Genomic DNA, 13,520 nt, shown 5'->3' on the forward strand with positions numbered 1-13,520 from the left:
GGGCACGGGGCGATCTCGACTGGAGGTCGCAGAGTCATCAACGAGGGAGGTTCGAATTCTAGTTCCACGTAGAATGATCAAAGTCGGTCTGTTTCGTGGTCTAGCACGTGTTGGGCGCGATATCTGGTCGTGTTGCGATGGTACAGTGGACCAGAATGAGAATGAAGATGAGCTCATGAGCCCAACAATGAGAAAGCCTAGTGGCAGGGGATCCAGTGCGAGCGCGGAAGCGACCTCTGCTCAAACTCCATTGACCGTCCTACAATCCGCGTACAGCTCCGGGAGCTCGGGTGAAATAGAGCGGGGGAAGGACTGTGTGTAATGCTCGTGACCCGGATCTTGAAGCTTGAAGAGAGAACGCTGGCGAGATGCGAGAGACGAGTGAGTGACCACCACGACACTGGTACACGATTTTGCCTTGCTCGTGCGTACCCTTTTCGCTGATATGTCTTTCAGCGGATGCTCAGCCAAATTTCGATGCGTTGTTGGAGCAGATACTGCAGCACTGCGTCCGGACGATCCAGTGACGCGCCGGCCACGCGTCTACGCGCGGGGCGCGTCGGTCCAAGCTGGCACCTACCGGCTGTGCCCCGCTCTCTCCACCCGCACCCACCCACCGACACATCCGCACAACCCCATCGCCGACGTGCATCCACGCAGCACCTCGCTGCCGACGCACCAGCACAATCAAGACTTTCCCCGACATGTGCCCCGACAAGAGTCGCGCGGCAGCATCGCTCGCCCGCGTGTTCGCCGCACAGAGTCAGTACATTCGGCCCCCCTAAATCTACACACACGCCCTCCTCTCCTCCTCGAACATATCGTCCGGCCTTCCTTGTCGCCCCCCTCACTTCGCTCCTTTGTCTCTTTCTGGACATTTCGTCTCCATCTCATCCCCGTCTCCTTCCCCGTCCCTGCCCCCTCCTCCGCAGTACCCAGTCATGCAATCGTGCATATGAGGGATCACAGAACAGGCAGTTGTCCGCTCTTTGCCCTCATTCGATGTCCGGGCCCACATAGAAGAGGTGTTACTACGCCCAGAGTCTATCCGGGACCGTCCCCGCCCACCCACGGTGACGCCCATCATCCGCGTGCCGTCCGTCATGCAACCCGCAGCCGGCGATCTGCTCGCGCCCGGTGACCTCGAAGAAGACCAGGAGCCAGGGTTTCTGCTCGTCGGGCAAGGCCGGTCACGGAAAGTCGACGTCCTGCGCCAGGTCAAGCCTGAGGCCGAGCGCAGAAAACACGACGTGCACGCCGAGCGTCGATCCGGTCACCCTCCCCTCTTGCTCCCAGTCGCAGGACCGCTGTTGAGTATCTTCGGCTTCTTGCGCGGCCGCTGCTCGAGCTCGGTCCCCCGGTCGTCGTTGTCTGCCTCCGCCGCGTTCGTGATCATGGCCGGGGAGAGGGGATCAAGCAGCTCATCCAACATCTTGACGGGCAGGGGCTCGTCGCCCAAGGAAGCGAGGGCTTCGTCTATGAGGCCGCCGAACAACGTGTAGAGCTCGTCAGTAACCATGGTCGAGACAGGAAGGCGCGGGGTCGCGTCACGAGATTCGTCCAGGTCTTCCCGCTGGAGATTCGTGTGCGCGTCGCGTAGATCAGCGTTGAACGCAACGATGGGTTCGAGGAGGAGAGGGCAGGATGTGTAAAGCGGGCCAAATAAGTGCAGTAACTTGAAGATCCTATCCGTGGGCTGGGTGATGAGGAGCATTCGCGTGACGGCTCCGCCCATGCCGTAGAAAAAGTATTCCCTCGAGCTCCGGTCGATGTTGTCGTGGATATTCTTGATGTCAAAGGTCATTTCCTGCAGTTCAATGTTCGACTGGTGAGGGATGCGGAAGTGGAGGAACCAGACATAGACCCAGTAGAGCGACTCGAGGTCGTGGAGAAAGTGTACGATGAACACGGGAAGTGTCCAGGGTTGTCGGAGTGCATCACAGTGAGATTGGCCGGGCGCGTCGTCAGCGGTGATGCCGCCTGCAGGAGTGTCGTTGGTGAGTATATCGGTGGAGGTGCTGAGAACATGAGGTGCTGAAGCGGCCTGATGTTTATTTGGGTCAGCCTGGGCGGCGATATGTCGCCTCCTCGGGGGCGAACGAAAGCCATCCTGATCACCGAATAACCACGTCTCGGCTTGGTATTCGACGGCCATGAAATCGGGAGTACCCTAGGAATCGATCAACAACACGTTCCAAGTGGGCGCTGTCCGGAAACTCACAACTTTGGGTTCAGAAGCTGGAATGTCCTCGTATGGCTTTGCGTACTCCAGGTCTGCCAACCTGCCAAATTTCGCAACCGGATCATAGAGACAGTTGCCAGCGCTGACGTCGCGATGGACGTAGCCGGCCTCGCGCATCAAGTCCAGGGCTAAAGTGGTTTTCGTCAGAAGAGCCGTTTCGGAAGCCAATTGAGAAACGCACCCTTCGCGCAACCGGCGACGCATCGGAGGAAGCTAGAGAAGTCCCTCAGCTCATACACGCTCTCACAGCGCCCTTCGAAAACCGTTCGGACGTGCTTGCGGTGGCGGCTTTTCAGCATACGTGGGAATGCGTTGCGCTCGGGCCGTGCGGGCTTCTGGCTAGCGATCACGTCTCGTCGGGCTATGGACGGTACATAGTAGATTTGGGTCCACTCCGTCTTCTCGTTTGGGCACATGGCAGTAATGTCCGACTCTCCGTCGCTTAGCTGGACGACGCTGTCGACGAGGATCTTGAGGAAATGCTGTTGGGCGCTGTCGTCCAGCTTCTGGAAGATCGCCCCCTGGATATCGTGCTCCAACCTAGCATCCTCGTACAGCCAGACATCCTTCAGCACCTTCTCGCCGTCGAGGAACTCCAAGAACTCGGGCACCCGTCCCTCGGGTGTGAGTTTTACCTCCTTTACTTTCCAGACCCGAGTCGCGCGGGACGAGACGTTGTATGCGCTTTCGTGCGAGATGGGATCGCCCTCCGTGAGGAACGCGCGGCCCTCGATCCAATAACGGAAGTCGCACTTGGCCCTGTCCGTGCCGTCGCCGGTCTTGGAAGGGATGCGTTGAACCGAGAGGTCATAGCCGAGGGCCTCTAGAGAGCCGTACATCACGAAAACCAGAAACCAGACGAGGTTCTGCGGCTCCTGTGCACGAAGGTCGGTCAGTCGCGGACGGCAGTCTCCGACAACGGGAAGCACCTTGTGGAAGTCGAAGCCGGTCGAGCACTGGACATGGGAGCGCGAAAAGCTGAAGAATTGGAGGTTGTTGCCCGAGATGGTGATGCCGTTGATATGGCGTCTACCGGGATCGCCGAACAGGACTTCGGTCGCTGCCTGGGCCAGCCTCTGCTCGTTCTGTGAGACAGTGAGCAACAGGTTGTGGTGCTATCGGAGACGAATCCACCCACGTCTTCCCTTCCGGTGGTAGAGTCGTATAGTCTGAACTCTCCGATCGTCGCCGTGTCTGTGATCTCGTCTGAGGCATACCGGCACTCGGCTCCATCGTTCGGTCTGCGCTTTTCTCCGAGGCGGTCGCCGGAAAGCTTCACATTCGAAGGAGCGTCTGTACAGGATGGGGGTTTGTCAACACGAGGGCGTAAAAGAATGCGGGGATTGTCGGGATGGAGCCGATAGCCCTCGACGACAGGGAAGGAACGCATGGACGGACGGGTGGGGGGTGAGTCGGGGTGCATCTTGCCTACGGCCTGGGCGATCGCCCTGCCGGCCGTCTCGAAGTGGGAGAATGTTATGGCCTCGTCATCGGAGTCGGGGAAGGCGTTGATGGCGACCCAACCGTCGTCGTCGAGAATGGCTTGCCCATCGTCACCCGGAGTGTTTTTGAGACAGGTAGTGACGTTGTCGACCATGTTTTCGGGCCAGTCCTTGCTGAGAACAGCATGGGTCGCGAGCCAATCGCCGGGGGAGCAACGGAAGAGTGCGCCAGCCATGTCGTAGATAACCTTCTGGCGTTACGGCTCTGAGGGGACGCTTTGCCTGGAGTTGCGTAAGGCTCTGCGTGGGCCCTGTTACCTGTAAAACCTGTGAGGGAAACGTGACTGGCAAGCAGATGAGGGACAACGGACCTGGGAGGGAGGTCGTTGGCTCTCGGTTCGCAGACAATCGAGTGCCTAACGAACGGGAGAGCTATCGTCGACATAACCCCTTTGCCATCTCACCCCTACACAACCCCTCCGCACGTGGATGACGAACACCATACGTCGACATGACCCAGGTGGGTGGCTCGGATTCGGATCCCTCGTACATGCCACACCTACTGTCGTACGGCCTGCACTCTCCTGTGTGGCCAGTTTCCAAACCGTTTCAGACCGTGGTCCCCCGGCTCTCGCGCCCAGCACTCACGCAATCCCCTTCTTCGCCAACACCTCCTCCACCACCTTCTCCACCAGCGCGCGCACCGGGCCCGCGGCCCCGTCCGCGTCCCCGCCGAGCGCCGCGCGCACGCTCTTCTCGACGAACTTGCCGAGCATGTCGACCTCGACGTTGACGTGCGCGCCGAGCGGCTTCCGCCCGAGCGTGATCTTGTCCTGGGTGTGCGTGATGAGCATGACCGCGAACGCGCGCGGGGCGTCGTCGACCGCGGTCAGCGTGAGCGACGCGCCGTCGAGCGCGACGTAGCCCTTCGGGACGAGGTACGGGAGCAGCGACGGCCGCGCCGCCGTCGCCGCCGGGAGCTCGAACCGCAGCCGGAGCGAGTCCCCGTCCGCGGTCTTCTCGACGAGCGTCGCGGTGGTGTCGACGTGCGCCTGGGCGGGGGAGGGGGCGGCTCAGCGAAGCAAGGAGGGAGGACGGGGGGCTCGGACGCACCTGCACGAAGTGGCCTCCGAACCGCACGTGTGCGCCCATCGCGCGCTCGAGGTTGACCTGGTCCCCGACCTTGCGCTCCCCTGCCACGCGCCGTCGTCGCAGAGAAGCGCACCCGCGGGGAACGTTTACGCACCCAGGTCCGTCCTGTCCAGCGTCTCGTTCGCGAGCCAGACCTTGAACCAGCCGCCGCGCGCGGCGGGCGCGCCATCGAACTCGACGACGGTCAGGCACGCGCCGTTGACCGCGATCGAGTCCCCGACGTGGCAGTCGCCGAGGATCGCGGCGGAGTCGCCGACGGTGAGCGCGCACCCGCCGGCGTCGTGCGCGATGTCGACGACGGTGCCGAGGTGCTCGATCTGCGGGCCGGGGGTGAGACGGGCAGACGAGCGTCGTGCGGGGAGGCGTACTAGGCCTGTGAACATGGCTTATGCGCTTGTGTTTGAGGAGTTCGGCCGCCCTGTTGGTATTGTAGGGGAGGAGAATGAGATGGAAGAGAGAATCAACCTGCGTGCGCGCCACAGGGGTAGGTGAGGGACACCGTGCAGCGGGGCCATTCCCTCCCGTCACAGTCGTCGGCGACGGATCCCACGAGCTGAGCGATACGCAATGTGATCTGTGCGTCTCTCTATCACTCCCTCTCGCTGACGTCGACGCTGATTTCCGCGCGGCAGCCATGCCTTCAACGGCAACCCCTCAACATTGTGAGTCACTCGCCTTGCATCGTCTTTGAACGAGACCTGACTTCGACTGTTGGGCAGCGAATCGGGGCTTGGAGACCAGACGTATGCAAATATGCTCAGTAAGGGTGCGGTCGATCACTTCCCGCTGTCCAATCCAGCGGCGAAAGTAGACTACGGTCCCGCGCCAGGCGGCACGCACGTTCCCGATGAATGCCGCTCCGCGAAGTCCATCGGAAAGATTTGGCTCCGGGAAACTTGTCGTGCGTGCTGCCTTCAGGCTTCGAGCCTTATTTCTTTTCTCTCGACTGTTACCGCTCTCCCTCTCCTCCCCATGTCCACGCCTATGCACAAGGACGGCGATCGTCAGGCGGCGCGCACGACCCGATGAACGCCCCTCCGTGACCTTCACGGAATGTTTTCGAGGCTCCGGGACACTCGAGCGCGCCGACCCCAGCTCGGCCCGTCCTTGTTTCTCTCCCTACCCCCCATTTCTATCGTCGTTCTTATCCCTATGCGTATGTCTACTTATGTTTCGGGCGACGGAGGTCCTAACGACCTCCGTTGCAAAATATTTCCCGAGGTATCGGCGCAGGCCTCTTCGTGGCCCTCGGGACTAGTACCTGTCGCTCGCGCGACGGGGAAGCCAACATGCGCCATTCATGTAAGTATTATGTAGTCTCTGTAACCAATGGGCATTGTTCTCAGTTCATTAGCATCGTGTCTCAACTGAAGAGTGCACTGCGTTGGAAACTGGTTCCCCGATAAGAACTTCTTCCGACATAGATGGATACAAAAGCAATGAATCATAGAGCTGTTCCCATCCGCAATCCGAGGGTCCTTCCACCGTCGTTCCACACAGACCTCACAGCGCGTGGTGCTGCTTGACGAGCAAGGGGAGCTGCCCACCCGCCTCTGGGTCGCTGCGGAGGCGCGGACGCTGCACAGCGGCACCCTGTTTCTTCTCCACGTCCTCGACAGGCACGGCGAGCTCGAATTCAAAGCGGCGCACGAGCGTGAAGATGAGCGCCTTCATCCTATCAGTCCACTTGGGCATCAGCCTGCACATCGAGCAGGGGGTTAGAACGGAAGACGTACTCGACGAGAGTGAAACGATATCCAATGCAGGCTCTGGGGCCGCCAAGGAAAGTCAGCATGTGGCCCCACACCCCGGGGACGGGGCCGACAGCGTCGGGAAGCCCCTCGCCGAGCCACCGGTTCGGGCTGGATGCCGAAGTGGTCAGTATCGTGACACGAGCAAAACACCCTACACGCACTTGAACTCCGCAGCGTCCTCGCCCCAGAGCTTCTTCGACCGGTTGAGCGCGATAATCGGAATCAGCACGATGTCGCCTGCGGAAATCCTGGCGGCCGAAGACGAGCGTGAGCCGCATCCGCAGCCTGTCCATCTCCAACTTACCGGATGCTGTCCTGCGTGACTCCGTGCCGGTCGACGAACGGCTCCGCGACAGGAATCACGTCGTCTTTGCTCGCCTGGCGCATGGTGTTCGGCACGGGCGCGTAGAGGCGCAGCGTCTCGCGCACGACGGCGTCCAGATACGGAAGCTCGTTCAGCTCCTCCATCGTCGGCATGTCGGTGGGCACCGCCAGGAGCTCCTCGCGCAGCCTGGTCTGGACACCTGGTGCCTGCGTGAGCGCGAAGAGGCACCACGTAGTCGCTGTGCTCGTCGTTTCGTGGCCGGCGACGAAGAACCTGCAGAAAACGGCGCCGTGCTCAGCAACCAAGGTACACATTGGGCGTGGATGAGGGAGCGCACGTGGGGATTTGCGCGAGAACGTCCTCGTCAGGCATCCGCTGGTGGTCGGGGATGTCCGTGGCCATGTTAGCCTTGAGGAGGAGCGTGAGGAGATCGCGCCCGCGCATGCTGCCCGACCTTTCGCTCGTCACCACGCCCTTCTCCTCCGCGATCTCCGCCTTCTTTTGCGCAATCAAGTCCATTCCGATCTGGCGCATCACCGCCTTCGCGCGCGCCACGCGCCGGCCTTGAATATTGGGCTGAAGCGCACAAGGTTCTCAGCTCGAGTCGAAGGGCGTGAAGCAGATGGACATACCACATAACGGAAGATCGGGAAGAACATGCGGAGCACGGCGATGACGCTGACGCTGGTCTTCGGGCTGAAGATGTGGATGAACGCCTCGTTGAGCTCGTTGGGCTTGCCATCCGGGTTGATCGAGTGGAAGTGGTAGTTGAAGCCCGCGAGGCCGATGATGTCCAGCGTCGCGCGGCTCAGCCAGCTCAGGGCGTCGATCCGCGCGGGGGACCCGTTCTTCTCGACTTCGCCCATCCAGGCATCGCGAAGCTACCCCGGTGCGGTCAGCGTGTAACGAACTGGGGCGGGGCGGAGGGGGGCGGAAAGTCACCTCGATGGACTTGTCGAGGAACGTCTCTGTGAAGTCGCGGATCTGCGCGGGACCGAAGGCAGGGTTCTGGGAATAAGAACATCAGTTGAGCGTCAATCTGGGTGCATCCGAAGACGTACCATCACCCGCCGCTGTCGCGCCCATTCACAATCAGCGACTGCGGACTTTCATAATGGGCGGGGATATGGCGTACCTGTTGTCTGTGCAGCTCGCCTGAACTCAGAACGACTATCAGACTCGCGCTCAACATCGAACGCCAAGCTAGAAACGTACCTTCTGCGCTGAGGAGGCCGTCGCTGAGCAGGTTGGAGAGAGCACGCCTTGCCACCTCCGGCTTGGGATAGTCGTTGGAGTGAGTAAGGATATGGTTGAGCGCGCGCAAGTCGAGGGTCCACAGACGAGGGATCTGCAGATGAGACGTTAGATGGAGTCACGCACAGTGGAGACTGTCAGTACGCACGTTCAAAAGTCCGTTATACATAAGGGTTTCTGAGCCGTACTCCTTGACCCAGGTCTCTTGCACGACGGATGCCTCGCTCTCGCCATGGATGCGCTTCATCTGGCCGTAGATCCAGCTCGTGCTTTTGGGTCCGGGCAGGTTGTTCAATTTGGACGTGTACTGGGACAACAGCATAGGACCGAAGGTGAAGACGAGTGCCCCGACGAGGGCAATCACGATGACGGCGAAAAGGTATAAGATCGACCGCACATCGAAGACGCTGCCCCACAAAAGGGCAAGGCCGTCGATCCACATTGTGACTAGAACTGTAAGTCATCAGTAGTGAGCACAAGCGTAACACTTGTTGAAGTTTAGGGTACTCACAACTATCTGTGCGTGATCCGAGAATCTAGAGTCGTGTCGAGTCAGCCTCTCCAAGGCGGATGGCAGGATAGACAGCGTGGCAGCTCACCTCTGGTGGGTTATATAGGGTGCTGATACTGCGCTCGGGAGATGCGCGGCTTTGGAGCGGCAACAGCGCTACGGCGCCAGAAGTCCGGGACACAGCCACAGACTGTCCGAGCTCAAGAGGCCTCGAGAAAGAGCCCCCATCAAACCCCCCGCAAGGTGCCCCCGCACACAGCAGAGGATTACCTCATCCTAACTGAGTCATCCGCGGCCCCCCTTTCAGCGCATCAAAGTTGACTGCCAGGCACCGACCAGATGCTTTCTGGCAGCACGCGGAGCAACCGTACATCACCGAGCTGACCGACTACAGGGAGCTTCCATCGCCATGCGCCATTCCCTGGCCTTCTTCTCAAACAACATACCCGGGCCGGCTCGGCTCACGCCCCCTTCGTCTTGATGAGTCCTGCCAAAAGGTCGAAGCTGTTCCCGTCCGGCTGAAGGTCAAAGAACTCCGGTCCGCCTCCACCTCGAAGAGACGAGAACGCGTCCGGCTCCGCCATCGTCCGCAGCAGCCCGTGCTCCGGCGTTATCCCCACGATGCGCACCTTGCGCGCCGGCGACACCGTGGTCAGCGTCACGAGCTCGTCCCTGTGTCGCGGCCAGGTCAGAGACGGGGCTGTGGACGGAACGGGGCACGCACGAGTGGAGCCAGCGCTCCAGGTACTCATCCATGAACGGCTCGAAGGACCCACGCGCGGCGAGGAACTCGGACCACTTGAGCTCGAAGCGCGCCATGATCGCCGCGAAGGTGCGCTCCATCGTCGGCGGGGCGGCGCTGCCCCGCGCGAGCTGCCCGAGTGAGAGGATCGGCGGCGGGTTGAGCACGTTGAGGCCACAGCCTGCGGGTGGAAGCGACGTCAGTCTACGGAGAGCGGACGAGGAGCCGGGAGAGCGCGCACCGACGACGATCTCGACCTTGCCTTGGCCGAAGCTGGTGTTGACCAGGATGCCGCCGATCTTCTTCCTCTCGCCATCCTGGGTGATTGCGTATATGTCGTTCGGCCACTTGATGCGCACAGCATCCCCGGTTGAAGTTCCGAGAACCGCGGGATCCCGGCACGCGTCCGCAAGAACGAGCGCCGCGAGGTACTGCACGAAGACGAGGCGCGAGCCCGGAAGCGCTAACAGAGGCGCGCGCAGGAGAAGGGAGAATTGGAGGCATCCTGGAGGGGAGAGCCACACGTTCGCACCGCGGCCTCGACCGGTCAATTGCATTGAGGCCAGCGAGACAAGCGGCGTCGGGAGGGAAGTGAGCAGATGGGTGTTTCTGAAATAATGTCATCATCACGACCAGGTGTACAGAGACAGAGGCGTACTTGTCGAGCATCGTCTGTGTGCTGGTCACAACCTCGCCATACAACAGCGCTTCCCCCACTCCCCAGGTATCGTCTTCATAGGTGTCCGGACATGCTTGTCCTTTCCGGGCGTCCGCGAGAGCTTCGTAGTATGCAGTGATATTGAAGCGCGGCGTGAGTTCGGTGGCAGGGAGGATTGCGCCGGGGTAGACGACGATGTGCTTCGGATTCCACGTCGTGGAGTCGTCGCTCACGGTATCTGCCGCAACCCGCTGCTGCTCAAAGACAGCCGTCGCCTGCTCCTGCGAGTGGAAGAGAAAGGTGTCGTTCTTGTCCGCGAGCTCGTGCGTAAGAGCCGAGACACCAATTGAACGGAGGGCATGCTCGACGACGCCAGGACGCCAAGGTGCTGAGCAGAGAACTTGAGGGGTGGGCCGTGCGACTGCGTTCGACATGGAGAGCTGCAAACCAAGGGCGTCGATGGTCGAGCGGAGGAGTGCGATGATTCCGGGCTGCGCGGCGTACTCTTGTGGAACGCACAGAGTCCACACGCCTACCACTCCCTGGCCGAGTGGGATGTTTGCGCCAGCGACCGTCGCGCCAGATGGATATCGCGCGAGGACTTCGACGCCGACCTTCCCCAGGTCTGGTATCGCAGTCAGATCGATCGAGCCTGCTGTCGGCAATCCCTCGACGACGTAGCTGTTGACCACTTGCACGTCGGCCGAAGCTGGAGCATCGGTGCTTGGAGCGATCGTCACGGCGATTCGGCGATCCTCGTCTTCCAGGGACAGTTTGCTGCTCGATGACGTGTCCGGCAGCCCCCGAGTCTGAGCTGGGCTCACGCGAGCGACATTCCCCAGCGACAGAAGACGCCCGCCAGCGACGACATACTTCTGGACCGCCTGAGCCGCAGCGGTGTTGAAAGGTGATTCTGGCGTTCCGGTTTGGCCCTGAGACAGTAAAGGAGGCATAACGAGCATTGCGCATCCTTTAGACCATGGGTGCGAGGCGAGGGACGTCGAGTTGACGGCTTGCACGGCGTAGTTCGGGGCCAAGATGGAGCGGATGGAGGAAAGGGTGTGCTGGTGGAAAGTCGAAGATACATCCGAACCGGTGTAGACGAGGACGTTCATGTCGCTAAGAGGGGGTGCCGCGGTGGAGGTCGTGCGGGTTCGTGCTCGAAACACCGAGGGATATCGTCGGAATATGATGATGATGATGCGGGACTGATATTCAAACTCGTCAGTGATCTCTTAGCGCATATAGTGACAAGAGCTTACTTTTATGCGGGTAATATTTCAGTGTTTTTTTCACTAGCATCACAACATACTGCTTGCTGTCAGGAGGGGTAGTGGCGGTTGGAATCAAGACAGATAAGATCGGCATGTATCATCGCCATCTTATCTAACCTCTCACTCTAGATAAGATTATCACATTATTCCAACCTCTTGAAATCATTAAATTGATTGATTTTTAACAATCTTTACAGATATGCCGTGGCACGTCAACCAGACTTCATTTTACTATCTTTTTTTTTTTTTTTTTTTTTTTTGGTGGAGCGAAACCGTCGAGCTCTGCTGCGCCCGAGTGGGGCAGCTAGTCTCGTAGTCGTAGCGAAACGACCGGTCAGCTGTTCTAGGATAATCAGAGGAAACGAGAAAACTCCGCTTCTCCTAGATATAAATAATGACACCGCGAGGAAATGCATTGCGCACGACCAGAGTGAACTAGTCAGTGTGGGACTCAGGAAGGACGTCTCCGTCCTTTTCTGATACCCACTAAAACCCCGCTATTTAGGACCCAGTCCGAGGGAAGGTCCTTTGTATGGGTGTCCAGTACTGGAGCCCATATTTTCGCCACTGCTGACGCCGAGAGGGCGTTCTTTACAGCTGTTGCCGAAATGATTGCCCCACCAACTCCGACGCTACGCGAGCGGCAACAGGCACGAATGCTCCGAAAAATTCGGAGAAATTCGGGAAAGTCCCGCCGCGCGCGCACGACCTGACGCGAGCCGACGCGAGCGACGCAGAAAATTCGGAAAATGATGGAAATTGGGGTCGGACAGCGAGAGTGTGCCAGCAACACATTGTACGCTACTGTTTTTGCCTCCTTCCTGCTCTAACACTGGCTCTACATACCTTTCCGCTACATGGACGACACAGAAGGCAACAGAGAGATGCGCAACGCACGGTTTGGTCGCACGTCATGACTTCCTGCCTGGTCATGGGTGGCGAGAGCCACGGCAGGAAGCACGTCTCGAGGAATACGCGCGACATCGTCTTGAGCACCACAAAGTACGTCACGATCCACAGCAGTGCAAGCGACACGTAGAGGACAACCTGCAGCACACTATTGACGATGATGGCGAGGATCATACAGCACTCGCCGTCGCCCCGCGCGCCGAGCACATTCCACACAACGACCACCATGATGCACCGCGTGAGACTGACCATGCTCAAACCCATGTGGTACCTTGAGAGCGCAAGCGCGAGATGCAACGCCATCGTGCACGTATGAAGCAGCGCGGGCAGGGACTGGGAGAGCTTTAGGGCCTGGTCGGCTGCCCGTGGGATGGGCTGGGTTCCCCGCCAAAATGATCCCACAGCACGATGGGCTGTGGGCTCACGATAGACGCCCCTCGAGCCCATCCCGTCGTGGGCTCGGACGCCTCCGGGCCGTGGGCAGATGGGCATCCTGATGGGCGCTTTTCCCGTCACGCCATCCCCCTGCTCCCCGTGCCCGCAATGCCCGTACTCACTGTCTCCCCCTCTCTGCTTACTGCTTGCTCCCTTCCCCTCCCTCTATTTTCTGTCTTTACACATACTTTCCCTCCAATAGTCACAACTCCACTCATTCACCATAGCTATTTCTATTATTCAAGCCACCTGATTACCATTTGCAGATATGCTTGATAACTCCCCTGGCACATTGCCTCCCCAATCCTCTGTTGGTTGCCCTCTGCCACTCTGCTGTGACCTTGAACTGTTTAAACAAACCTTATTGAAAAGAAATACAGTAGGCGAATGCAGGATGGTGAATGGAAGCCAGCTACGCTGTAACAGCCATTCTGTGGGATTTCGGGGTTATAGGACACAATCAGGATAGATTGGAGGGTGCTCAGGGTGGATGTGTCGCACTTGAACTCCTTTGGGCACTAGAGATACGCAGACACACAGTGGATGCACAGTAGATGGTGGTGCATAGAAGCAAACACATACTAGTGTGCGGTGCGGGCGGTAGCGAGCACAAATTCACAATACCTGCATGATTATCTAAGTAAGAGGCGGGGTTGTACCTCCAGTGCCGGGCTCTGATAGGGGGACAATTCACACTGGAAATAAAAATAAGGGTGGCCTTAAAGGGCATAGCTCACATGCTCTCACGCATCCAATGAGCTGTTGGGACAGGCGGAAGGAGTTCACACATGAGGGAGGTGGATTGCCATCGTACACGGAACT

The 13,520-nt window shown here is 59.4% G+C and overlaps 4 protein-coding genes across 4 annotated transcripts; all 4 read right to left on the minus strand.

Annotated features, from left to right (window-relative positions):
- Positions 1–1,831: 1,831 nt before the first annotated feature.
- BXZ73DRAFT_735 (uncharacterized protein) lies at positions 1,832–3,920 on the minus strand (the record flags this gene model as incomplete). Its single annotated transcript, XM_048021905.1, has 6 exons — positions 1,832–1,980; positions 2,101–2,170; positions 2,222–2,370; positions 2,424–3,117; positions 3,172–3,327; positions 3,381–3,920. Coding segments are annotated over 6 exons (1,758 nt in total), but the record flags the coding sequence as incomplete, so codon positions are not given.
- Positions 3,921–4,328: 408 nt separating this feature from the next.
- Positions 4,329–5,219, minus strand: BXZ73DRAFT_100004 (Lumazine-binding protein; the record flags this gene model as incomplete). The annotated part of the gene is made up of 4 exons (XM_048014438.1): positions 4,329–4,736; positions 4,798–4,877; positions 4,931–5,153; positions 5,205–5,219. The coding sequence occupies 4 exons, from the start codon at positions 5,217–5,219 to the stop codon at positions 4,329–4,331; spliced, it is 726 nt and encodes a 241-aa protein (XP_047879228.1).
- A 1,120-nt stretch (positions 5,220–6,339) lies between these two features.
- On the minus strand, positions 6,340–8,611 carry BXZ73DRAFT_44778 (cytochrome P450; the record flags this gene model as incomplete). The annotated part of the gene is made up of 11 exons (XM_048019396.1): positions 6,340–6,511; positions 6,573–6,698; positions 6,752–6,838; positions 6,895–7,188; positions 7,253–7,491; positions 7,548–7,796; positions 7,858–7,923; positions 7,977–7,988; positions 8,051–8,070; positions 8,131–8,263; positions 8,318–8,611. 11 exons carry the CDS (start codon positions 8,609–8,611, stop codon positions 6,340–6,342), a joined length of 1,692 nt encoding a protein of 563 aa, XP_047879229.1.
- Positions 8,612–9,141: 530 nt separating this feature from the next.
- Positions 9,142–11,195, minus strand: BXZ73DRAFT_44687 (class II aaRS and biotin synthetase; the record flags this gene model as incomplete). Its single annotated transcript, XM_048019380.1, has 4 exons — positions 9,142–9,352; positions 9,405–9,603; positions 9,664–10,031; positions 10,081–11,195. 4 exons carry the CDS (start codon positions 11,193–11,195, stop codon positions 9,142–9,144), a joined length of 1,893 nt encoding a protein of 630 aa, XP_047879230.1.
- Positions 11,196–13,520: the final 2,325 nt, after the last annotated feature.

This window comes from Epithele typhae, assembly GCF_022376455.1.
Source record: "Epithele typhae strain CBS 203.58 chromosome Unknown BXZ73scaffold_15, whole genome shotgun sequence".
In the NCBI taxonomy this organism is placed as follows: Eukaryota; Fungi; Basidiomycota; class Agaricomycetes; order Polyporales; family Epitheliaceae; genus Epithele; species Epithele typhae.